A 27,387-nucleotide genomic window follows, 5' to 3' on the forward strand; every position below is an offset into this window, starting at 1 on the left:
TTATTCCACTAGTTTGCCAGTATTTATTGTTCCATACAAAATTCTCCACTCGGACTCCTTTGCCCCTGTCCCCTTAGTAACACAATCTTCTCAGTTATCATTTTTTCGACAGCAATGTCCTTGCTACATTGTTTTGCCAGAGCGGTCAGAATGCCCAGACAGGGTATCTTAACTTTTGTCCTTGCTTTATCTCTCCCAAGGCCAAATGGACAGTGGCTCTGCCCAGTTCAACCTCAGCAGCTGTCTGATTTTCCACATTTTGGAACACTTTTGATAAAGTCTCTTTTTTAATGTGCTTTGGAAAGAGTGCAATTCTGGATTTGAGTGCACTGCTCCTGGGCCACTTGGATTATGATGGTGTATAATCATTGTGAAAAGGTATTTTATCTTCAGCTGTTGGGTTATTCAGGAGAAAAAACAAACCAAAGGAATGATATTGAGTTACCTATCTATATAATAATTAATAGCATTGATCCATGTGAATTTTGACACCTGCTACAGGAACTTTGTCATCTTGCAGGAACATAAATAGCCAGTGAAGAGAGCACAGCCTTACACTGGAGGCACCATGCAAGTCCTTCTCCTCCTCCTTGCAGCCGCAGGCCTTTGCTGGGGGCAGTACAACCCCAACACTTACCCTAAGAGAACCTCTATTGTGCATCTCTTCGAATGGCGCTGGCAGGATATTGCTCAGGAGTGTGAACGCTACTTAGCTCCTAATGGATTTGGAGGTGTTCAGGTGAGTGGTTTCCTGTGAGTAGTAGGAAAATGGCATTGTAATATTTGATTAATAAGCTATTAATAATTAATAATTTGATTAATAATGCCTGAGTTGGAGACAGTCATCTTGAAGTAACTTTGCTGCTGGGGAGGGAGGGTAGGAAGTAGTAACTGCTTTTAGAAGCAACCCTAACCCTGCAGGACCCTCTAGGAATGAACGATGGTGTATGTCTAGAGATCAGATACAAAGGGGCATGCTGAAAGCTAAATAGAAGGTAAAGCCCTTTGCCTTCTTCTAAAGGCAAAGTATGGAAGTAGTGAGGTTTGGCATTACAGGTAAAAATAATTCCTGTGGCTTCAGCCCTTCCATGCACGTCTTCGGGATAGCAGGCCCATGCTGGACCTGGGCAACTCACAGGAACAACCCAAAATGTCTTTCTTGCCAGTGTACAAGACATCTCACAGACCTGAACTTCTGCTGTGGGAGAGAGACTGGCTTGGGTACAAACTTTCCTCTGAGGGCAGAGGTCCTGAGCGCAGATTTTGCCCTTAAAATGTTGAATTAAAGTGATTTGATTTTTTATCAAAGTACATAATTTCATCTGCAGGTTTCACCTCCAAATGAAAACATTGTCATTACTAACCCGAACAGACCCTGGTGGGAAAGATACCAGCCCATTAGCTACAAGATCTGCACTCGATCAGGAAATGAACAGGAATTCAGAGACATGGTGACCAGATGCAACAATGTTGGAGTAAGTGCCTTGAAAATCTGTCTGATATGTCAAGAAGTGCTGTATGAGCTGAGGGAAGGTGCTGCTGTCCTCAAAGGAGGTGTAAACTGAGAAGAAACTGAAAGGGAAAATAAGCAACTTAATAGTGATGTGGTAAAGCCCTGGTTATGACTTCACATTTGCTACAAGACATACTGAAATGCACAAATTGCTTTTCCAGGTTCGTATCTATGTGGATGCTGTCGTCAACCATATGTGTGGTGCTGGAGGTGGCTCAGGAAAACATTCTACCTGTGGAAGCTATTTTAATGCTGGAAGCAGAGATTTTCCAGCTGTACCATACTCTGGTTGGGATTTCAATGATGGCAAATGTCACACTGGAAGTGGAAATGTTGAAAATTATGGTGATGTCAATCAGGTAACTTCCCCTGGAAAATTTTTCAATTTTTTTTTTTGACATATTCTGTTAACACTACAGTAAAATCAAATGGTGGAGTGCCTCACAAAACCTGTGCTTAGTCGCTTGACAAGTGAAGGAAGTAGTGACCATAGGTACATGTGGCCCAATATATTCTAAGTACCGAGGAATCAGGAACCTGTGTGCCAGTGTTTGCTCCTGAAGTGGGACCGGCGTACTCAGCTCAGCGTGTGAGCTCATTTTCATAGCTTATACACTCAGCTGATCATGATAAGGACCATTGGAAAATTGGCAGCAGTGCAAGGTGGTGCTGCAGTTGCACACTTACCGGTTTTTGTAGTAAGGATATGTAGCAGTTCTTTCTCAAGCTCTCCCTTCAGCCTCTTTGCAACAATACATTGGAATGTTTCTGCACTTGCACTGCTTCATGTAGGGCTTGTCCTTCATGGGCTCAGGTGGCTTGTGCTGTGGTAATCCCTATAAGAGATATCTCAAATCCTGGATTACAACAAGTTAAAGGTATTTCCATTACAATGTTCACTCCCAGTTCCTTTGGACTAGACCATCATGTTTAATGTTGCAATGAATTCCTCCCTTTTCCCCTGCTCTGTCTTGGACTTACCCAGGGACTGCAGCCCCTCAGGGCTGTGCCTGCCCCAAGTGCAGCCATTTCTGTGAGCCACAGGCTCTTCAGGGGGACGTGGCTGCTGCATGGATTTATCCAGAGCCACAGGGGCTCTGAGGGGCACCTGTTTCAGCACGGTCCTGTCCATGGGCCTCAGTGTCCCCAGAAACAGATCTGCTCCAGCACAGCTTCACCCACAGCCCCTGTCCCCTCAGACAGCAAAGCTGCCCAAGCTGGCCTCGCTCCTGGCTGCAGTCCCTGCAGGGCGTTCCTGCTCTGCTGTGGCTTTATCCATGGCCACACCTTCGAGGTGCTCCAGCCCAGCCTCGTGAACAGCTGCTGGTGCTTCAAGCTGTGCCTGCTGCAGCACGGAGCTGCCTTGGGCCCCGACGGAGCTGCCCTTGGGCCTTCAGGGGCACCCCTGCTGTGGCACTGACACAGCCACGGCCACAGCCTCAGGCACTTCAGATGTTCTGCTCTGGTGTGGATTCTTCCATGGCCTCAGACACTTCAGATGTTCTGCTCTGGTGTGGATTCTTCCATGGCCTCAGACACTTCAGATGTTCTGCTCTGGTGTGGATTCTTCCATGGCCTCAGACACTTCAGATGTTCCTGATGTGGTGTGGATTCTTCCACGGACTCAGGCACTTCAGATGTACCTGTCCCACCTGGACTCAGGCACAGGTCACAGTCCCTGTGGCTCGAGTTCCCTCTGGAGTTCCACGTGCCCAGTCCAGCAGCACAGGAGCAGCGGTGCTGCCCCGGCCGAGTGCCAGCCCAGGCCATTGCCAGTGGTGGGATCAGAGTGTCCCAGGGTGAGGGGATCAGCAGCACAGGCTGCAGCTGCAGCCAAAGCACAAAGCAACCACCAATGCGCCCTAGACTCCAATGCACAGTGAGGCCGGTGAGCCCCATGGCAAGCACAGGAAGCTGTCAATTATTAGCCAGACAGCAATAACAGCTGTAAATTCCATCTAGCACATTAATCATAGCCATTGTTAATTCAAACCCTTTGAGTCCATGTTGGGCAACAAAGAGGACTTTGTGGTTTAGCTCAGCCAGCAGCTAAACACCACTCAGCCTCCTGCTTTCAGTGGAATGGGGCAGAGAACTGGATTAGTATTACTGAGAAAACTCATGGATTAAGATAAAGACAGTTTAATAGGTAAAGAGAAAGCCACACATATAAGCAAAGTAAAACAAGAATTTATTCACCACTTCCCATTGGAAGGCAGGTGTTCAGGTGTCTCCAGGACAGTAGGGTTCTATCATGTGCAACAGTGATTTGTGAAGACAGAAGCCTTTACTCTGGATATCACTCCCTCCCTTCTTTCCAATCCAATACAACCTCATTAACCCCCACCCCACCTCCACCCCTCCTTTGGTGTAATACACAGATATCTTTAATTTTTTTTTGCTGTTGCACAGGTCCGGAATTGCCGCGTGACCGGCCTGCTGGATCTGGCCCTGGAGAAGGACTATGTGCGCTCAAAGATTGCGGAGTACATGAACTATCTCATTGATATTGGTGTAGCAGGGTTCCGAATTGATGCTGCCAAGCACATGTGGCCTGGGGACGTAAAAGCGTTTCTGGACAAACTGCATAATCTAAACACTCAGTGGTTTTCTGCAGGAACTAGACCTTTCATTTACCAAGAGGTAAGCTCCACATTTTTACCTTTATATTTGTCTTTTGTATCTCTTTTGCCTCCTCCTTCAGAGGAACAGCAATACATCTTCATCCAACTTACTCTAGAAAAGAGCTCACAATTTACTTAGAGCAGCCCTGCAGACATAGGTAGTTCTGATTCTTAAAAATGCTTTTACAACAGATTGTCAATTAACTTTACCTTTCCTTTCGTCATTCATGTTTTCACATGTGTCCCCCATGTCTCATACTGACTTTGTGTTGATCTACACAGCACAAATACATAATTACTTTCTTCTCAATGTAAAGCAAGAACTCGTGCTAAGTTGTGTACATTGCATTGTTAGTCTTTGTAAGATAAGAAGGGATGTACCTGTACCTTTCCTGTACCAGGTAATTGACTTGGGTGGAGAGCCCATCAAAGGCAGCGAGTACTTTGGAAATGGCCGGGTGACAGAATTCAAGTACGGTGCCAAACTGGGGACAGTGCTCCGCAAGTGGGACGGAGAAAAGATGGCCTACTTAAAGTAAGGATGAAGGTGCTGCAACTTCTCCAGGATTCACTGGATACACCAATTGACAGGGAAGCTTCAAGTCTGTGTTTTTGTTTAGGAATTGGGGAGAAGGCTGGGGCTTTGTGCCTTCTGACAGAGCTTTGGTCTTTGTGGATAATCACGACAACCAGAGAGGACACGGGGCTGGTGGAGCTTCTATCCTGACCTTCTGGGATGCCAGGTAAGGGATTGCTCTTGTCTGGGTGATTCTTCTTGCTCTTGCTTGTTTTCCTGTGTGTTCTCTGGCAGGTTCCTCTGTCTCATTCCTTGTTTGTCCACCAAACAGGCTCTATAAGATGGCAGTTGGTTTCATGCTTGCCCATCCCTATGGGTTCACACGTGTGATGTCAAGTTTTCGCTGGCCGAGACGTTTTGAAAATGGAAAGGTGAGCTTATTAATTCTGAGGATCCATCCATGGGGACTAAGGGTGAGAACAGGGCCAGAGAATTAGTCCAGTGCATTTCATGTTGTTAAGTGATTTCCCCGTCCCAGGCTGGATATAGCTGGTGCAACTTTGATGCTCCCTCTAGCTTTGCTCTGCAGAGGGGTTCTCTGCATTTTCAGTCAGAAGATATAAACCTGTCTTTTTAATGTCAGGACGTCAATGACTGGTATGGACCCCCAAGTAACTCAGATGGCTCCACAAAGGCCGTCACAATCAACCCAGACACGACCTGTGGCAATGACTGGGTTTGTGAACATCGCTGGCGTCAAATCAGGTAGGGCACTGGGGAGAAACAAGAAGTAAAAGCAGTTGCTTTTTGCTGCTCCATGTGGCTTTTGAGGTGTTGCAGGTGCAGTGGCAGACACTGCTTGTGTTTTCAGGAACATGGTTATCTTCCGTAACGTGGTGGATGGCGAGCCTTTCTCCAACTGGTGGGACAATGGCAGCAATCAAGTGGCTTTTGGCCGTGGTAACAAAGGCTTCATCATCTTCAATAATGATGACTGGTAAGTCAGTGTCAGAAATAGTTCCTCAGAGAGAACAATAGCATCCCTCATCAGCAACCCAGCATGAGCTTGTTAAGTGCATGCTGGATCCATAGAGCTAAAATAGGAGTGTAGGATGGGTAGGATCAGAAAGCTCATGCTTTACAATGCCCTTCAAATAGGAGAATAAGATCGTGTTCAGAAATCTTACACACCATTTGAAATACCTGTTTTAAAAACAATGGGTAAATTGTGTTTCTTTTCTCAGGAATATGAATGTCAATGTACAAACTGGACTGCCCTCTGGTACCTACTGTGATGTTATTTCTGGACAAAAGGAGAACAACAAATGTACTGGAAAGCAGGTGTTTGTTTCTGGTGATGGAAAGGCTAATTTCCAGATTAATACCAATGCTGAAGATCCATTTATTGCAATTCATGTTGATGCCAAGTTATAATGCAGGAGAAATATCCTCCTCTATTTGGTCTGTGCATTACTGTTTCCCCCATATGTTATTCCCTGCTTTTTGAGCATGACTCTCTATTGAACAATAAATGGCATTCAAATTGAAGAGTAGTGTTTCTCCCCTAATGAATTAGAATTAGGTGTAACTTTATCCCCTCCTAACTAGTGTTGATGCAGTGGTAGGTTTTAAGGCAATGCAGCACTCCAGTTCCCAGGTAACAAAAACACTGTAGAGAAAATAAAAAAAAAAAAGAATCCAAGCCAGCTAAAATGGCTAAGCTACAGTGCAGGATTTCCAGGGCTGATCCATGCACACCCACTTGTACCCAAGAGCAGCCACCTTATGGGCTGTCAGCTGTGAGCAGTGGCTACGTACAGAGTTTGTCCCTTTCTTATGAGAAATCAAGCCTGGGGTCTGGGGTCTGAAGGAAGCTGGGCTGTGCCAATCAGTTATTCCAGCCTGTGGCATCAGTGAAACCAGCAGGTTACCTGGTTCACAGTCAGCTTGTGCCTGGACAAAGCAAAACCTCAGCTCTCACATTGTTTGCCTCAGCAAGTGAATGCTGCCTGTGCGGGTGCTGGAGGTGCCTGAGAACACACGACATATCCAGGCGTTGCTTCCACCTTGTGCTGGTGGCTGAGGCATGGCAAATTCCTGCCTCTGGTGTGTTAGGCACCCTTATTCTCTAATATCTCAAAGAAATATGCAAACACAGTGCAGGTTTGCAGCTTTCCCAAATCCCTTGTCAGCTGTGAGAAAATGCTGAGGTAAAAGCAAGTATGCAGGCCTTGCTTTAATCAGAATCTCTGCTAGGCCAAAAGTGCTGACTGCGTCCCATTCTGGAGGGGAAAATGGAAGGAGGTTGCTCCAGTTTGAAGTCAAGGTGCCATTTTACGTGTCATTACTGTGGTGTTGGTGGTCACTATTGGCTCCAAGTGTCTGTCAGGGCAGTCAGGGTGTGGGAAGTGTCCCTGGCCCAGCACTGGACCTCCCATCTGTCTCCCTCACTGGCTGTTGCCAGCATCTCCTGGATCCTTCCACTCAGCCCTGCATCAGTGGAGAGGTGCCGAAGACCTGGGGACTCACGTGGCAGGGTGTTGGTAGCCTTTGCAAACCGGTTATTGGCCCACAGGGGCAGGCCAGGGAGTCCTTGGGTCCCTCTGAAATTGAGAGGAGCTGTCTTAAGCCCTGCATTCAGCTCTGCCTCTCAGAAACTAGGATTGCATCCTCTGGTTCTCAGACGTTGCCCAATCCCAAATGGAATAATCAGTTCACGCATTAAATTGCACATCCAAGCCCCACACCTTTTGTGGCAAATGATGGAAATGGTACACACTGATCTGAAGTGTCCATAAATCAACGGGCTGAATATGGAGAAGGTTCTCTGTGCCTGTGAACACACGTGGATCTACTTTCCAAGGATGTTGCAGTGCAATGAGTGTTTTGCTTGATGTAGGTTCATGTAGGTCTGCATTTCAGAGTGGCATGAAATAGAACAGAGAGAAAACGAAATCATGAGACACTTTCTTTAGGTGTAAGTAAAACTTTGTGGGCCAATGTTCACTGCTTTGAGAGGACCTAAATTGCATTCAGACCTTGGGTTTTGTTCCTTTTATTTCAGGATTTTGGTACATTGCATTATAATTTAAGCACAAATATGATGAAGAAAGCAATTGTGTCATCCAGAGCAACAGCAGATCTTTCAGATAACTCAGTGAAGCCAGAGTTACAGTCAACCTTACTGCTGATGTCTAAGTTTTCAAAAGACTGCTAGTATGAGGAAATGTTTATCTTTATTTTTATAATTTCTACTGCTACTCTTGTATGTGAAGTGATGACACTAAGGCCTTAAATTTTTATACTAGTGTTCAATGAAAATATTAAATTATGTTATGAAATTATCAAGTTTAAGGTAAGATATTTTCTGGGGCACATCAGGATTGCAAAACAGATTTGCTGAATTGTAAAATTTTAGAATTTTTTGGCACAATGCAGTATTTATGTTAATTTTTTTTTTCCATTTATTTTTCTTTTTCTCTTCCTTGTTTTTGTTTTTCATTTTGGATTTTTTCTCCACCATAGGGCTGTCTCCGTATGGTAGCATAATAGTGATCAGAATTTAATGCAAGAGCAGTACAATAAAGTGAAGTGAATAGTTGTTTGTATGTACAACTGCTCACTGCTCATATTTAAGTTAGATATATATATAGAGAGAGGGAGTGAGAGAGAGAGAGACACATTCAGACAGTAAACACTTTCACATTCACCCAAACAGAAATGTTGTATGATTTGATAATTTATCCTTCTAGTGTTTTTAATCCACAGAGTTAAAATTGTATATTTGTCAGATAAGTGGACATAAAGGGTGAGATTAGAAAAACTATAAACTGCTAGTGTACTATGAGTGGACCAGAAAGTTTCATGGCAATTTATTTTCTCAGCTAAGTGCAACAGCAAATATAAAAACTGCTGTTCAGCTCTGCATGCCTTTGTGTCATCTTATTATTTTCCTGAATCACTGTTACTTTTCTAAGAGAAGGAGTTCTGTGAAGGGAAACTAACAATCTATTGTCTCTTTTATGGAGCTTGTAAGCATTTTATTCAAGTTATTTTAAGAGGAAACAAATGAAAAACTCAACACACAATACTAACTTCTAAATTGCTGATCATATGTTTATCTGCAATCTGTGTTTTTAATAGTTTTAGTATATTAGTCTCATTGCACAATTCTCAACAGTATACAGATATTTCCTTTGCAAGTGTTTTCATGCTGTGGCAATTTTAATTTTGCCTTAGTGTTAAATCAGAATGTTTCTGAGAATGAATGCTAGTGACACTGTTTGAGATGATAACGGTGAATCATCTCCAGTCAGTAGAGTCAAAGTGAGAGTGAGTGCTTGGATTTTCACCCAATTGGCACACTAAAGCACTTAGGGTGGGGATAAATAGCCAGATTATTTAGTGTAGAGTTAAGAAAGATGCTGTAGGAGAGCAGTAAAGTGTGAGCTGTGCTGTGGCACTTTTGAATTGAAAATGGAAATATCAAATGTTTGTCAGAGAATGAAAAATATTTGGTATTTCTTAGTCCTAAACTAATAATTAGGTTGCATTATTCAGCCAACTAGACTGAGAAGTAGCCAGCTTAATTAACTGCACACCTCTACAGACATCTAAATCTCTCTTCACTTTTCATTTACTCTCCTTCTCTTCAGCATTTGTAATCACCCTTTTGATTATATTTAAATATATGTAATTTGTGTGGTCTGGTATAAAATGGCAGGACAATATTTTACTGTAAAGATGCAGCAAGATCATATTGGGATCAACAACATATCAGAACCTTCCTGCTGAGATCAACCCTGGGATATCTGGCATGGAGTGAATGTGGATTTCCATGGAGTGGTATTACATCTCAGAGAAGTTCCTCTGAACCTTGTGAAGACAGATAATGGGGTAAGTAAGGCAATAAAGTCAAAAACATTTCTGGCTTTGCTCAAATACCCCTTGAATCTACCTTTGTCTAGACAGTGAAGTTAGCAAAGGACAGCTGATATGTGCAGTGGTGACAGGAACAAGACAGAGCAGTCAGAGCAGTGTTGGATAGAGAGCAGGCAGAACAATCAGACAGGTGGCAAGCTAAAAGGATACTGATATTGACAAAAATGATAGCTAGAACAAGACAGATCAGACAAGACAGAAGAGGCAAAGTCCTAGATGACTTGTCTAGTATTGTAGCAAACTGCATTCATGGGTAGAACTTGCAGGGAACTTGAACTTGAAAAGAGCAAAACAGGAATAAAACTAGCAGTTCAACAAGCACTGAGTGTGTGTCTTGTGGATAGGACATGCATGCTTTAACTGGGAAAAAAATTATATCTTAGAACAGCTATGAATGATAGAACTTTATGGTGCTGTAACCTGTAGCAAACTATTTACTTTATCATAAAAGTAAAGCCCTTGTCTGACAAATAGATTGCCATATTTTAGTATCTGGCTTCTAAGCTATATAAGAAGAATGGGATGTCAAAATGTCTTGATAAGAAAGCTCAGATGATACAAAGAAAGAAGGAAATGTATCATTAAAATATGAGCAATGGATTTGGATCTAGTTTTCTATGGTTCTTTAGAATCCATTTCAGTATCTCTCCTAAAAATGCTTAAAGTTAGCCGTTTTTACATGTAATAACTACCCTATTCATTGCCAGCCTTGATATCATAAATTAAGTTGTGGTCTCTACATAAATACCCCATTGCTTGCTAAGGGAAGTGAATGTGGCAGCTCTGCAAAAAAAGCCAAATCTTAAAAACTGCCAAAACAGAAGCCAAAATAGCTGCAATAAAAACCCATTTTTCTGATTTTTTTACATTGTGGGAATATGCTTTCTACAGCTCTTCAGGAGGGAAAACATGTTATCTCTGCTGATATTCCTTGTGGCACTGTGTGGGTATCAAAACCTCATTGTACAACCAGCCAAGGTATTTTTTAACCTCATATGAGACTGGACAAGGTTTGTCTTAATAAGTCTACATCATATTTAGAAAGCTGAGAAATGGGAGAAGGGATGTAACATCACTGTGGAGGGCTGTGTGTTTTATCTAAAAGAAGAAAACATCCCATAATTCAGCTGTGATTCACTATCTTCTTATTTGTTATGCATGAAATACAATTGCCCTTTTACATGTCTGCTAACTTTGGAAAAATACTCATCTTCTAGAGACACAGCTGGCTTTCTGTTTACTTGATCTTCACACTCGAATGGCCATGTTCTGTTTATCCCACACTTAGAGATCAGAAGGTTGGATAAGACCATTGGGGTCATCTCAGTTGCACTATAATTACAAGATGATCCTCTCAACACACCTCTCAACTGTTTTATCTGGTCTACTTTGAACATGACTTTGTTGATCCATCTGTGACTTCTTTTGAAGTGCTACTCTACTGCCTAATGGACTTTATGGATAGATTTCTTTTTATCAGAAAGATAAAATTTACATTTTCATATTATGGTTCACTGCTCTTTAATCACCTTAAAAACACCTTTTCTTTCCCCTGACAATATTTCCTCCCAATAGCAAGAAACTAAGTGTATGCTGTATGTCAGTGTAGTGTTGAATAACAAGAATTAAATCAACTGCCACAAAATGAAATGCACTTTCATTTTCCCCTTCCTCTATTTTACCTAGGTAAACACAAAAAACCTAATAACAAGATTTTACTAGTCCTACACAATTCAGGAGAATTTTGGCCTCAAATAATCTCATATGTACAAACTTATAAAATTTTTTAGTTAACCCATAATAATTGCAGGTGTAAATAACTTTATTTTTACCCTGAAAATATTAGGAAACAAGTGGTCTGACTAGTGTAAAATCAAGAAGCATATAATTGTGTGCATATAGATGTATGTATATATAGTGTGTGTCCATACACACACATATGCACACATCTTACACATCTACATCTATGTGTTGGGGTTTTTTTATTCCTTATTCTTCCAGAATATCCCTTAGGCCCTTAGCTGAAAATTAAATGAATTATTTATGGATCACTTTATGCTCAATATCTGCAAATTACTTTTTAGAAATCCGAATTAGCAAATAGGTTTCTATTTCTGGTAAAATTAATGGTGCAATCTCACCTTTCTTGTGCATCCAGAATTTTCATTGAGATCAAATAGATATCACTATAGGAAAAAAATTAGCACTGAGACTGGCAAGATACAGTTAACTTGTTTTGTTTATGCGTATTTCCCTTAAAGTGTTTGAAATATTGAGTCTTGTTTTTTATTGAGTTCTAACTGAGATTAGAACATTTTTAACGATGCTTGTATTATTTCACAGTGAGATGGAATTTTAATTCACCCTTATCCTAACAAATGAGGGAATAGTGGAGAACTTTTTACTGAAGCCCAGCACCCTTTACACAGTAAAGCATCTTCAGTCTGAACTCTTCCTACTCCTTCTATTTCTCAGAAATGGCAGCTCTTTTTCAAACTTGTCTTTATGTTTTGTTTTTTTTAAAGAAATCTGATGTCTGTCCCTCTCCACTATTTTGCAGGAATAGATTCTGTTTCTACATGGCCACTTGAAATATTTACTATGGTGGGAGGTGGCTTCAGATTTGGAAGAAGGAAAAGACAGCAGGTGATTTTCCTTTCTTTTCATGTGGGAGAGTCTCATAAAAAAAGCAAGAGTTGTCAGGTCTATTTGGTATCTCATTTCAAGGCAGTCACATACGGAATGAAATAATTACTTGCTCAGCTGTTCAAAATACATTTGTGCTGCTACTAATTAAAATTACTTTGGACTTTTAGGAGCATAGTGCTGTAGAGCACCTTGGCAACAACTCTTCAGGCCACAGATCCATGCATTTTTCTATCATCCTTGAAAAATAAAAGGCATTCTGCTCTCAAAAATCCAAACTATCAAGAAAACACAATTCCTTATGTCATGTCATTATAAAAATATTTTCTTCATAGCTATGTAATACTCTAAGATATTCTCTACACTCTCTACATCACCTGCCTATTTTTAGCTTAGAGTCATACTACACAAATCCACAAGTGCTTCTATCTGCAAAATTGAGGACTTTACAAAGTCCTCAAGTGTTAGCCTGAATGTACAAATTTTCTAAAACAAATAGAAACATATTTTAAAGAAACTGTCCATGCTGCCATTGAAGTCATAGGCACAATTTTGCTATATTAAACTCTCCTGCAGTTTATTTTAGAAACAATATGCTGTAAGCCAGAGATAGAGTGCATAATACCAAAATTCTGTTGCTGTGTAATTTAGAAAGTATTTAAATTGTGCAAAGTAAATATGTTATTTCTCTAAGTACTGGTGTGTTTATATTGCATATACACAGAGATACACAAAAAAGGCAGTGTTGGATCTATATTTATAATATAGATGACATCATTGTGTTTAAGACACACTGCATTTGTATGGAATATAGCAGAGTTATAAGCTTTGCTGAGTATCTCACTGAATTGAAATAAATAGTTTAGGCTCTTCAGATTCCATTTTTATGCTCAACAAACTGTCACCAAGGAAGTAGCTTTGCACAGTTTATGACATTTTCAAGAGATTTGCAGTTGTGCCCTGAATGCATTCAATTATACTTAGTATCAACCTTCAGAATCACTTTTTGCCATTACCCAGACAACTTTAGCACAGAGGAAAGTGCATTGTTCAGAGATAGTATGCTAATGTCATCTATTTGAACATCTGACATATTGAAACAGGCCACTCTCTATGGAGGAAAAAATGCATCAAGTTTATATGACATATCAGAGGCCCTTTTTCCCCAATTTGCCCAACCCAGGAGTTAGGCTGTAGTGACAGGAGGCTGACAGAGACAGGCTGAGCCTGGGAAATCTCAGCTGCTGTGAAGTTGTGTAGCGAAGAGAAGCATTAATTGATTTTTTTTTTAATTTCAAATAATCTATACTCCTTGAATGCCATCCTATGATTGTTAAATTAAAAAGTATTTCAAAAAGATCATGTGTAATTCAAAGATAAGGCCCAATTGCCACATGTTTCTGGAAACACGAAGTGATGTGTGAGTAATGAGTCTCTAACAAAACAAAAAAAAATTAAAAAGACTGTCCACAGAAGTACACTCTTACATAGACATACTGATGTGCCTAATTAAAGAAGCTGAATCATGATCATCAGGGTAATGTAAATACTAATAAATTTAATAGCTTAGCTTCATTAAATTGGACTGTTCTGGAAAATAGCCAGTAATTGGTATTGATAGGAAGTGATGTAATCATGTAATTTTTGCTGACAATACTATACCCAACACACAGAAACAACTTCACTCTAATGCTAGACAAAAGATTTCTACTGAACTGCAAATAAGCACAAAGCATAAATGGTGCCTTTTGCTAAGTGCTAAGCATCAGCAATGCAGCTTCAATGAGAAAAGTTCGAGTTTTGGCAACTGTAGCAAAGCACTGTAAGTGCTGGCAGGGTTTGGAGGTCCAGGTCAGCTGGCAGGGGCTGCAGGGACAGAACGTGGGGGTTTCTTGCTGGAGAAGCTCTCCTCAGGCAGCCGGAGCCAGGGGAGCCAGCCTGAATATCCCTCCTTCTGGGACATTTCCCTCCTTGGGAAAGTTAACACTTCGTTGAAGTCTTTACAAGTCTTTGAGTGATAAAGTTCTGGAATAGTCTACCCTGGAGTCACCAGCCCTGGGTGTGTTTAAAAAAAGACTGAATGTGGCACTCAGTGCCAAGGTTTAGTTTGGGTGTTGGGGCATGGGTTGGACTCAATGATCTTGAAGGTCTCTTGCAACCTGGTAATTCTGTGATTCTGTGAATTCTGTGAACACTGCAAAGCTTCCACTTTCTTGTTAAATCTAAGACAATAAAAGTCTGCAAGGCCAGTGATGGCTGTGCAAGCAATACAAAAACCCATTAAGTCAAATGATCTGATAATATCTCTTCTCTAACACTTTTCTCTTATTGAGCACTGAAGTAAAGGTTCTAACATCAGCCTGTTACTTTCCCTCATAAAATGGAATATGCTCTTCTGTAGTTTGAGAAATTATATTAAAATCAGATCACTAAAAACTCAGTTTCTCATATTAAAAACTACTTTGTCATTTTGTTGTATGTATTACACTTTAGATTTATACAGTGATAGAACCTTTCTGCATTATGGTGTACCTGAAAATAAAAAGATAAAAGTTCAATGGTTTCATTGCAGACTTTAATAGCACCTTAAGAAATGTGTGTATATTTTAATTTCTGTGTCATTGGCTTTTATAGGTGTCTGAAAATTCTATTACAATTATATATAATGACTCTTTTAAGCAGTGCACCTAATTTGATGCCTTTTAGTAACTGATGTAGCCTAAACATTTAAACTGACATTCTGATTTCTACAGCTCCAGCTGCTAATTTTGACTCAATGAATATATGCTTGCTGCAGGTCACCATCACTCCTACAAATGGATACCATTAAAATGCTGTTTCTGTGAAACGAGAACAAGGTATACAAGATAGGTGATCTTTTGATTTAGCTCTCAGAACAAGATCTTTGCTGATGACAGAGCAGATGGTCAGCTTTGCAGAACAGGAGAATTAAAATAACTAGATATATTTTGGCAGATGTTCACTACATTCATGCATAGATAACTTTAATTCTCATCTTTTGTGTCAGTCAGATTCTAGGTGTAAAGGATGTTCAGTACATCATGTATAGTGTGTTCTGAAACCCGAACCGTCACAACACTACATTTTCTGGTACTACTACAGTGAAAGAATGATTTATTTTGCTTTTATCCATCAGAAGACATAAAGATTGTTAAAATCCTTATTTATTTTCTTATGTTTTCTTTCTGCTTTCTTACAGAGGGAAAGTTTATTACCAGGCAGATATAGTTTTTAGAATATGCTATTAATCTTTGGAGTAATACCAGGAACAATGTAGCACATCTCTTCCAGCAAGGAAACACCTGGATGTCAGTAAGTATTATAACTCACTCCTGAAACTCATACATAAATACAGATCCTCTTTTTTGTGTTTAGGATATTTTCATTAGCTGGCTACTCACTTTGGGACTTTCCAGGCTGAAAATATTACTTCCACAACCTATCTACCTTGATTAGTGATCAGGAAAGTTAAAACAGAATACTTAATCAACATGTAAAGCTTTGATAAGCTTGAATAGAAAAAGTTTGTCAGGAATCATTGGTTTATCAAAAAAAGTTCTTTGCCAATAAATTCCCTCCCTAATAATGTGGTGTCCTTGGGCTTTACCTCCAAACCAGAAAATTCTTCTTCATAAGCTGAGTGTCCTGAAAGAAAAAAATGGAGTTCATGAGTTTCATGTACACTATACGGTGTTTCACATTGGTGAGATTTTCAAAGTTAGTAACTGTTTAGTAACTGGCAGACTTCTACAGAAACTTAAATCCAGAATATAGAAAAATACTGATTTCATAGCAGGTAGGACAATTCCAAGATGAATGTGAAAGAGCAAAGACAGGGAAACCATTGCTCATTTACAGGGCCTTGCTTCACATATGGAAAGCCCTGGCTCAGGGTGTGTGTTGGGTAATACTTTCTCAGGGTCACCAAAAGATTGATAACAAGAATATAAGAAATTCTGATATAAGATTTGCTATTTGAACAGAAAATAAGCAGCTTGACATTTTTCTTAAGAGAGAGAAAAATGTCTTGCCTATCTGTAAATCCGCAGCAGAGGTCACAGCCTCCTTCCTTCAGTGGGAGCATGTAACACCAGCACACGTCAAGAGCCCGGACACTTGCTGAAGGATATGTGCCTGGAAAAAACTAATTTCAAAAGTGGGCAATAAGTAATAAGGCAACCTTTATAATCAGGTGCTTCACAATGACCCTACTCCTTTCCTTTCAGTGGAAGAAGATAAAATTGCGTTGTTAAAGGACTGATGAATATTCAGATATATTATGACATTCAGAAATAGGCTTTTTTTTCTTTCTCTGAATCTTTTATAACTGGGACAATACTTATTCTATTGCATGTGCTGCAGCATTTCAGGAATTCTTGCCAAAAATAAAGATCAAAAAAGTGGAAAAAGAAACAAAATTGTAAAACTTGTACCACAAGATGGCAATACTGTTTAAAATATCAAGTTTACTCAACTTAAACAATAGTGCTATGAACATTCATAGCAGAGTACGCACACCACTTGTTTGCAACAGTGTGAGATTGATATTTTCAAGGAAGACAATCACAAGTTAGTGATAGCCACAGGGTTTGCTTTAATTTTCCTTGTAACAAGTACTGTAGAACATGTTCTTGTTCCATATTGTGGCTCAGACTCTAGTGGGACAATGTAACTGGATTTAAACAAAAAACATGTAGAGATAAGAATGAACATATTGCAATCAATTAACATATTGTGCACTCACTTTCTCTTTCATGTCCTCAGTTTCTGGAGAAATTTGAGGCCATTAAATACTGTCTGGCAGCTATTCTTGTTGATGAGCTATCATGTTAATAATTATAGCCACTTTCAGGCAACAGAGAGAGCAGATGCAGGAAGATGCCATGGCATTGCTTCATCAATATAAGATGTGCTGCATGCAAAAGGTGCCATTCAGAGCAAGCAGATAAAATGATCCTGTATACTCAAGGGTAAACATCATATCCCCTTTTGTGAAGCAATACCTGATTGTGTTATTAAATAGTTATTGCTGCTGTCTCTTATAACAAAATAGTTGCAGCACAGTGTTTCTGCAGCAGCAGCTCAAAGAAGGTGGGGAGCTCCCAACACGGGAATGAGAGCTGGGTGGTGTCACAGCCAGGCAAAGGGGCACACGGGCACAAACACACACATGCAAGCTTTCACAGAGCTGAAAGGAATGGTGGAGAACTATAAAGAAATTCTATTCCAGGGACACACATAATGATACAAACCCAGAAAATCTAGTCTTGCCTCTCCACTAGTGGCCAGAGGAGGCCTGGACACGTGCATGCCTCCAGAGTCATGAGGGAAATCACTCTCAGCAGGTCAGCCCTTGCTGCTTTAGTCTCTGTCAGGCAGCACTGCTGGGAGCTGGCAGTTGCAGCTGCAGAGCTGCTGATTTGCCACACTAATGATTTGTCATGGTGTAGTAAGGACTTGTTAGTCTGCCCATTGCCATGACAGGCCAACATTTCTATTTCTGTTTGCAGTGGCAGATGTAAATAACTACATAAATCACTAGCACTAGCCTATTTCAAGGCATGTTCTTCAGCAATGTGAACACAGTGCCTAGTAGCGGTCGATGAAGAGGAATGTTATTATATTTAACTGCAGGGTGTATCTTTTTTCCTTGATGTATACTGTAGCATGTAACTCCCATTAACTTTAAAAGGTTATAGACTCTAGGAACATCAAAGTAGAACATACCCTGAGAAAAAAAAGTCTGTCCTCTGGATGCTCACACACAGCTGCTATTGACGTTAATTTAAGGGTGCAGTTCTTAGCCCTAAGTATACCCCTTTCTACTGAATATGGAACTGAGTTCAATTCTCATGGAAAAGTTTTACAGAATTTCCAGAAAATAACAACTCTTAAGAATATGTTTTAAACCAAACTATTTAGAACCAAAACTTTATTAGATAATGAGATACTTACTGCATTGCACAAAACTAGTTTCAAAATAAGCAACAGCAAGTATCTCACCCTGCTTTATTTGCAGGTCTTACCTGTCTCATATCTTGAACTGCACAGTCTCACTCTTGCAGATAGAATTATTTTCAAGGAGATGATGATCTAGTGCTAGGTGATCCCAACTTTTCCATTCATTGCTAGCCTGAACATCCAAGCGTTGTGGACACACAGCTGAGGCATGATTTTTAACCTAGATTTTGCTGCATCATTATCATCAATAGCCATCAATATCTAATCCTTATGGAAGCAAAAACTTCACATTGATCTCAGTGTAACCTTTCTGTCAAAATTCAAGTTTTTCTAAGAAAAATTAATATTTCTCCACACAAGTATTAAAAATTGAATTTTCTTCTAAACCTCCAGCATTTAGATGTTTCAGTGTCCCATGGGAGAGGCTCTGCCTTTAGAGGTGATTAGACAAAAACCTCTCTTACCCACCTTCCAACTCAAATTTTCAGCTTGTATGGAGTGAAGTAGGGGGGAAGGATATCTGTGCAGCAGGCTGAGAACATACAGTTTTTGTACATTCCCAAGTGTGTGGGGTGCTGGTCCTTAAAAAGAACCTGCCGTGATTTACCATAACAAGCCAAACCTGCTACAGGTCAGGATGCCAAAGGGTTCTCTGAAGCAGTGGAGATCTGGAAGATCAGAACAGGAAAGAATTTAGCTGAATGTATAGGATTTTCCTGTGCAAACATGGAAACACAGTGTGGGCCAGACTGTGCATTCATAGATGTATCTTCAAAGCAGTATGAGACACACACACACACACACACACACACACACACAAGAATCCTAATTGATATTGCTAATTATTTTATTCATGCTGCACTGTGACATCACTTACCTCTCCTAAAACCCAGAATCTCTTTGCTGCATATTTTGTAGCATGACAGTGTGGGAGAAAACATAAATAAATAATAAAGTGACCTGTAGGCTAATATACTCCCTGGTTCAGAAGTATTTTCAAGTATATATTTTTAGATGACATGCCATTAAAATAAAAAATTAATAAACAGAAGCAAAAAAATGCATCATATTTCATTTCAAATTAAATACATCTAGGTAACTTGTCACTTTGCCACACCTTATCAGAGGATGACACAAGGAACAGGCTCCAGGACCAAAGGACAACAGCTGTGCTATAAATCACCTTGAATTTGAGCACTGGTCTTCTGTGCCAGAGCACAAGCCCCACATTTTCTGTCCAATATTCTGTCCTTGAAAATGACCAGCATCTATAGAAAGTGTAAGAAAAGGATGTAAGGGATTATGGGATAGCTTCTTTAGATGTGAGGAATTGCTCAATTAAATAAAGTAAAGCACAAAGCACCAAGGTTTCTAGCCTTCACACTTCTTTATTCTATCTTAAATATTACCAGATCATTCCTTCACAATGTTTTCAGGTTAAAGAATCCTTACTACAGCAAAAAATATTTTACTACCATTTTTATTTGCTATTAAAGAGTAATAATGCTGCCACAGAGGCAAGGAACACAGGTTTTATTTTTGTGTTTGAAAGGTGGCAAAATGCACTTGCCAACAGAAGACACTGGCAGAAAATTAGAATAATGCTTTGGCCACAAGACAGATCTAGAGTTACAGAAGGTGACACAGACTAGGTACGGAAGGAGGCATTTAGCAAGCAGCAGCTGCTCCTTGTGAGCTGGAACTGGAAGAGGAATTGGTTACCTTGTGTGCTTTGCCTGCAGGTGCTGTTTGAAGGAAATTCATAGAGGAAAACCCCACCATGCTATCATATCTTTATCTTTACCCCGCAGTGACTTCCTACATAGACCAATACTGTTATGACACTGAAAGTTCGTGGAGACAACCATCAGCAAGAAGCACCTGAACTGCCCACAGTGAGTGGTGCACAGCTGAAATACTGTCTGCTAAAGGATGGCTTCTGGCCATGTTTCTGTGGTCTTATTTACCCCAGTCATTTTAGCAAAATCTGGCTGAATCTCATCTACATCTCTAGATCTCTTTGTACATGTTTTTTACATCTTTTCTATGAGACTGCAAAATCTCTGCAAGGCTTTCTATTCTTTCCCCTGGTAATTGAATTTATTTTTTGTTTTTGGAAAGTGACAGAATTTTTGAAAGTTTTCCTAGCAAAAGAAAGACACTATCTACAAGTCAAATGTATTTGCTTTAAATTTGTTGTCATTCAAATATTTGGAATATCTCCCCAGCTTATTTCCATCTATTCCAGAGTATTTAAAATCTTGTAACAGTTTTGGGTTTTTCCCTCCACAGAATCAGACTAATATAGAACTGCTAAAAAGAGGAAGAGTAATTGATAATGAGCAGGAAGATATGATAAATTTTTCAGCAACCTCTGGATGGCACATAAAGTTAGGAAACCAGCCATAGGAGAGATGAATTTTCAAAACCCAGAGACTTAAAAATAGTAAACCAGGTGTTCTGCTGAGGCTTTAACATCAGCATGCTTAATGATACCAGACATTGTTATATTTCCGTCATATCCATTAAAAAGCCCAAAGACAGTTATACGATAATTTCAACATTTTTGTATGAAAAGTGATCCACAAAGCAAATATTCTAATTTTATAGACGGAAATATACGCTGTATATTTGGCTTCTCAACATGTTATTGCCATACTGACCATAAGAGTAAAAGCAAAATGAGTGAGCAGATTTCCTGGCTCTTTGAACACCCAGTGCTTACGCTGAACAGCCCTAAAAGATATGCCAACTTCAGAAGTTTAATGCATATTTTCAAAATGCATAGTCTAGAGACAGAGCTCTCCAGGGGCTACTTTTGTGTTTATAAGTATTCAGCTGAATTTCTAAATCGGAAGAATAGACGCTTACATTTAGCAAAAAGATTGTCAAGAGCATGCACACTTCTGAGCTCCATCTCAGTGATTTAGCTGGAAACTTTATGGAACTAGAGGAACCTGCTAGGATGGTTTTATTACCCAGTTTAATAGAATCAAAATTCCATCCCTTCATATTTACTCTAAGACGAATAGCTTTAAATATACTTGGCATGTTTAAAGCATCTAAGAGGTTTAATATTAGAGTTCTCTTACTTTTCTTCCTTCAAAAGAAACATGTTCTATCCTTCTAGGAGAAAGTTTTAGTTGTAGAAATTCACATTAATCACAGTACTGATTTGTTCCTGTCCTGTGAGAGATGAGCTCTCGAAGTTTTTTCTAGCTTTTGCTAGATGACAATCTTAGAAAAGAAAACTTGTGTGGAAAAAGGCAGTCTATATGATTATAGAGAAGGTTATTTAATTTATTTTTTTTTCTCCTAAGGCTTGGCCTATTGTTTTCTAGGTAGTGGAGAGGATATGGAGTGCTATTGTAGCACTGTTTCCTACAGAAAACTGAATACTTAAAATATTTCATTGATGGAATGGCAGTGCAATATCCCTGCATTTGTTTGTTTTCTCATGCATAGAAAGCATGAGGAAATGCTGCTTACATCATCAAAACAAACTCTTATATAAATTTTATAAGCCAGCAAATCACAGATGTTGAAGGCATATGTTAGATCACTATTATAGTTTATATGCTTAGGAAGACTTTTTCTGCTCAGATCCTCAAAACTTTCTGTTAGAACTCAAAAGGAGCAGGTGAAGCAAGTTAGGAAGCATAGCTGCATAAGTGTCCTTTCATTTCCCAATAAGGCCTTCCCAACAAAAATGCAATTGAAATGCTTTATAATGTCCATTATTTATAACAGTTTCTTCTAGTTTTCTCTTTATTATACTTTTATTTTAATAGGCAAGGCCAAAGTGCAAATCACTAAAGTTAGTTTATGTTAAAACTCCCTGTGTTAGATAAGGATGGAAGGGTCACTTGTTTTAAATATTCTGCAGCTTTTCACATTAAAAAAAAATAATTCTGTGAATGAGTTTTTTGCTCTCTGTGCTATTTCATAGGTTAAAGAGACAATTTTATAAAGAACATTTTGCTTTCCCATCTAGAATTGTTCTTCCATTATAGTTCCTATGAATTCAGGCAAACCTAGGATATCCAGTATCAGTTTGGGTGTCAAAACCTATCCACCAAATCTGTGGTTTTGCAACTATTATCCAGCAATCTGCAAACCATTGTTAAAAGCTCATGGTAGCTTGAATTTAGGGACAACAATATTTTATTTTCAGATGTGTAAGTCTTTAAGGCTCTGATGTCTGATTTACACTTTGACACATATTTTAATCACACCAGTAGTCCATGAAAAGTCTGAGTCACTTTTTCAGCCAGGGGTCTTTCTGGGACACAGCCAAAACACACTGCAATTCCTCATTGTTACTATGCAACTGCCACCACCAACAGACTTGGGATAAAATCTCATAAAGAATTTTTTTTCACCCAACATTTCAGGAACCTTAGAGCCTTTATAAAATTTAATCAAGCATTTTATTTCACAAGGTGCCATAAAAAGCAAAGTGCCGCAATAACAAAGCCCAAGTGCATTACCACTTCTTCTCATCTTGAGAGTGCTTTAAAAAAAATTCCAAACAGTGATGAGGCTTCAAATATCTGAATAGAAACATCACTTATATAGAAAGATGGGAAAGCCCCAGCAGTCCCTCTGTGCACACAGGCACACACTCACTGCATGAAGCAAGAGACTCTGGAAGACACTGACCCCACTGAATAATGATTGTCCTTCCTGCCTCTCACCGACATAGAATCCAGAATTTGTCTTTCTGCCTGGCAGAGCCTTAACAGGTCAGATGAAAAGGTCTTGAGATGCTGACTAAGCCTGTGAATTAGATGTGAGTCTAGCAAAGTTTAGTCTGGGCTCTAGGAAGTATTTCTTTCCTAAGAGGTTGGTCAGGCACTGGAACAGGATTAATTGCAGTTTTGTAGTTTTAGATAATTCCAGACAAGAAAAATTTAAGGGATACATTCTAATCAATTCTAATCAATGAAAGGCATGTTTTGTCTACCTAGCCATTGTCATTCAGCACAGTGACAAATATATTCATCCTATGTATCATACTTCCTAAAAATCATTCACATATTTTAGTCAATAATACCATATAACTGATACATGTGAACATTGCAATATTTATTCCAGGTGATTTATCATCGAAATAAGTTTGAATCTTATAACTGTTTACTGAGACTTGGTTCTTGACTCTAAAGCAACACAAGGGCACATGAATATTTGCCTGAAATTTTGATGGGCTGAAGTACATCAGTATTGTTTGATTTAAGTATCTCTAAAATCAATTGTGGATAGAATAACCATACTAATCCATCTCTAATTTGCTTCTAATTATGTCTCATGCATCTATCATCATTCAAGTTGCACTTTTAGGCAGTAGAAATACTATGGAATTCACAGGTCCCTTCATGTGCCTATTTCTGCTAAAAAGCTATACTAAATTCTGCTTGAAAATAATTGATAAGAGTTGTACACCAAATCAATATTATAATTTCACAGTGGCCACTCTGAAGTTGTGTTCAAAAACAGGCTACTGTGAGGTTATGTTCGAAAATGCTCTGTTTATATATATTTATGCATAGAACATTTGAAGCAGAGAAACTGTGGAAGTACTGGTTCCTTTCGAGACAAGATAAAAATCAATATTTCATTAAGTTTTTGACTCTCTATATATATCTATTTATGTTTTCATAGGAAAACAACCCTCTTAAAACAAACAAGGAAGAAAGAGCCATTGGGGCATATTATTAAATTAAATAATCAACACTTAATCTAGTATTTCTGATTTTCCAGCTGTGAAGCACTCCAAACTGAAAAAGACATGTAGTCTTCAAAAGGAAGGAAGGGAGGAAGGAAGGAAGGAAGGAATCAAATTAATAGATAAATACAGCTAAAAATGAATTTCCTATGTTAAGAAGTTGAATATTTTAAACCAGCTTGAAAAGGCTGATCAAAAATATCTACAATGGAGAAATACTTTCTTTTTAAATACAGCCCACTTGAAAGAGACAGTGAGGACTGAGAGTCAAAGGGTAAGAAGCTTCAGATTTATTAAATTTAATGTTTTGCTCCTGAATTTCTTTATTAGAAGCAAAAATGAAATGCAACAGGGACCATATTTATTCATGGGATAAAGCCAAAATTTGAGAATGTTTCAGGTACAAGTACACATCTGAATTTTAGTTATAATATGTAAGAGGAGACTGACAAGGAATTTTGCCTTGCAGAGTATTGAATTTTAATGGATTATATTTCAAAATATATGAATAAAAAATTCTTATGTTGGTTAAACTGTATTTAACCTGCTTTTCTCAATTCTTCCTTCTCAAGGTCATTTAAACTCACTCATATACATACATGCACATTTTGTTGCTTAAAGCTAATTTACTTTTGTTGATTATTCAGCAGTGGAAGTCATACACTTCTCCCAGTAGCATCATTACAATGAATTAATAGCACTGTTCACTGTTATTTTTATTGGAAAAAATGACTTTCAACTATTATGCATCAGCAGGAGCAATCATACAATATCTTAGGTTATCTTATTCATGCTACATCTTAAAAATAACTTGAGTGCCAACCTTAATTGGCTGAATATTGTAGGATATGTTAAGAGAACACAATGAAACACTTATAATTTTGTTAGACATTTCCCAATATGGGTTTAATTAAACTCCCTTTTTGTTGTTAATTCTGATCAAGTTTTATGAATCAATCCTGAAGAAAACTAAAGAGGAGACATTTTGTGTCCTGGAGGCCCAATTCTGCATTTATTATTTGTGACACTTCTATGGTATTCTACCAGAATTTTTAGTGTGCAAGGATAGAGGAATTACACCTCAGCAAAGAAAATATAAAGATAAATCAATTTACCTCTCTTGGGGACCAAATAATAAAAACTGAGAATATATTGATTACTGGAGCACAGAGCAAGGCTAAGTGCAGGAATGGGTGAGCCAGACACTGCTGTCACCACCTCAGGCTTCCAGGAGCTCTCCCTGCCTGTGTCCCAGCTCAGGGAGGGACAGAGCCCTGCACATCCCTGGGATGCAGGAGCTCTCCCTGCCTGTGTCCCAGCTCAGGGAGGGACAGAGCCCTGCACATCCCTGGGATGCAGGAGCTCTCCCTGCCTGTGTCCCAGCTCAGGGAGGGACAGAGCCCTGCACATCCCTGGGATGCAGGAGCTCTCCCTGCCTGTGTCCCAGCTCAGGGAGGGACAGAGCCCTGCACAGTCTGGGTGCCATGGCCTGCCTGCCATGGGCTGTGCCAGTGGGCAGGGGCTGCTGCATGCCCATGACATTGCCCTCAAGGCTCAGGCTGGCTTATCCTTGGCTTCCATCAAATCTTGCCCAAACGATTGAGAGAAATGATTAGGAGGAAGGTCATACTATAAAAGAAGCCCTTCCACCCATGGCAACTGAAGGGTATGTGGGTTTGATTTCTGTCCTCTGCATGAAACAGAATTTGCCCAAGTGACCCCTTGCCCATTAGAGGAAATGGCTCCTCTCTTGCTGGCTCCTGAACCAATGTATTCTCAGTTTGTTGCCTGTCTCAAGAGTAATCATGACAAAAGCCAGACAAAGGCAATCAACAACAGGAACAAAGCAAAACAAGACAGCTTTCCTTTTCAGCAAAATAAAAACACAGATTGTTTTTCAGTTTACTCTTGGGCTCTTCTTTTTAAAAGTTATCATAAGTTAAAAGACAGTGGAAAATAGCCCACAAATCCAATAAAATTTAGAATACGCAGCTACCAGCAATACCAGGGGATTTCCAACCAATATATTAGCCAACAAATCAATAACAAGAGTAAATCCTTCTGCATTGAGGGCAATCAAATGCTCAGTAACAGGTACTATCACCTATATTAATATAATCCCCCAAGTGTCAAAGTTAATACCAAAGGAAGCTTATGCTTCACATGTGATAAGCTGAAGGATATTTCTTAATAATGGTTTAAATAAAAGGAAATTGCATGGACATTTTGCATTAAATGATCCTGAACTGAGTTGGCTCTGCTGAAATTTCTTCTTTCTGAAGATGCCATGTTTGCTTATCCCAGAGAACATCCTGGTCCATCAGGACTTATGCTAAACTTGAAATCAATTCACAATGCTTTTAATCTAGAAACTTTCAAGAAGTTGCTTGCTTTCAAGAAGTTGAAAAATACATTTTTTTTCCTGACCTGTGAATGTCAGGAAACACATTATAGTGTTTATTTCAAATGTACTTACTACCTATGTAACATTCTAGTTGACAATTTAGTACTGGTATGTCAACCAAACCTTTGCTTATCTTTATTATTAATAATTTCTCATCTGGACTGTGATTACATAATTATATAGTGGGAATTTAAATATTTTAATCTGAAAGATCCTACTGGGGATACTGTGTGGTTTAGGTTAAGGGGAAGAGCTATTTGTTGGTTATTTACACCTGTGCACAGTCCAGCTCCAGAGTTTGGCCAGTCTATTTGTTTCTCCTGGTCATGTTATCGTCAGGATGGTCCTTTCTCCTAGGCTGTTCTTGTATGAAAATGCACATAACAAATAAATTATATAAAAGCAGATAAAGTAACCCTAAATAGTCCCTGCTGACTCAAATCAGTTGGAGGTAGGTAGGTGAATTTGCCTTGACCTTATCTGATTAATATTTTCTAGCAGTTAAGGTGCCTTGGAGGCCTTACCTTTTCAGAAGGAGCAGTGTTGCAGTTAAGCCATTTACTATCTTTCTTGAAATTCAGTTGCAGAGTTACTACATGTCCTGGGAAAACACACTTGATTTCTCCTTGTTTTACTGATCCATACTTAAAAAGATAAAATACATAATCTCCTCTGTTGCTTAGCAAAATGCACAATACATTTTTGAGCTGGGGTAAGATCTACAAGTTAATGGTAACAAGTGATATTCATCCTGTGTATTCCACATCAGCTGGTCTGAATTCAGAAAGCTACAAAAGAACATTCTGGATTTTGCAGAGGCATTTGAAAAGCTGGTTATGTGCAAACTGATTTAATAAGCTAAGGGACAGAAAACACTGAAACATGAAACATTGCAGTTTGCCAGGAGAAGCAGCATTCTATGCCTAACTAGGTGTTATTGTTACAGTGGTAATGAGCAAGATCAGTAGTTTGTAATTAACAGAAGAGAATTTCAGATGCCAGACTGATGAGTCAGAAGTTCAAAGAGTAGGTGTT

General features: G+C 39.2%; 1 protein-coding gene and 1 long non-coding RNA gene across 3 annotated transcripts in view; both read left to right on the forward strand.

Annotated features, from left to right (window-relative positions):
• Positions 1–536: 536 nt before the first annotated feature.
• Positions 537–6,202, forward strand: LOC144246742 (pancreatic alpha-amylase-like). Its single transcript, XM_077785243.1, has 10 exons — positions 537–739; positions 1,329–1,475; positions 1,675–1,872; positions 3,926–4,156; positions 4,539–4,672; positions 4,758–4,880; positions 4,986–5,085; positions 5,298–5,419; positions 5,526–5,651; positions 5,899–6,202. The coding sequence occupies exons 1-10, from the start codon at positions 569–571 to the stop codon at positions 6,086–6,088; spliced, it is 1,542 nt and encodes a 513-aa protein (XP_077641369.1). The 5' UTR covers positions 537–568; the 3' UTR covers positions 6,089–6,202.
• Positions 6,203–9,558: 3,356 nt separating this feature from the next.
• Positions 9,559–27,387, forward strand: part of LOC110479554 (uncharacterized) — a 45,679-nt gene continuing 27,850 nt past the window's right edge. The window contains exons 1-3 of one of the 2 annotated variants that reach the window (XR_002466941.2): positions 9,559–12,241; positions 15,462–15,574; positions 20,035–20,152. This is a non-coding gene — a long non-coding RNA (uncharacterized LOC110479554). Of the gene's footprint in view, positions 12,242–15,461; positions 15,575–20,034; positions 20,153–27,387 lie in introns of those variants that run through there. The other variant, XR_013340475.1, reaches the window with a different exon arrangement.

The sequence above is a fragment of the Lonchura striata genome, chromosome 9, assembly GCF_046129695.1.
Source record: "Lonchura striata isolate bLonStr1 chromosome 9, bLonStr1.mat, whole genome shotgun sequence".
NCBI classification, from domain to species: Eukaryota; Metazoa; Chordata; class Aves; order Passeriformes; family Estrildidae; genus Lonchura; species Lonchura striata.

Excerpts from the sequence above, each read along its gene's own strand:
- LOC144246742 (XM_077785243.1), top strand. The coding sequence starts at position 569 with ATGCAAGTCCTTCTCCTCCTCCTTGCAGCCGCAGGCCTTTGCTGGGGG. Across the intron at positions 4,673-4,757 it reads GAAAAGATGGCCTACTTAAA|GAATTGGGGAGAAGGCTGGG; the intron begins GTAAGGATGAAG and ends GTTTTTGTTTAG. Across the intron at positions 5,652-5,898 it reads ATCTTCAATAATGATGACTG|GAATATGAATGTCAATGTAC; the intron begins GTAAGTCAGTGT and ends TTCTTTTCTCAG.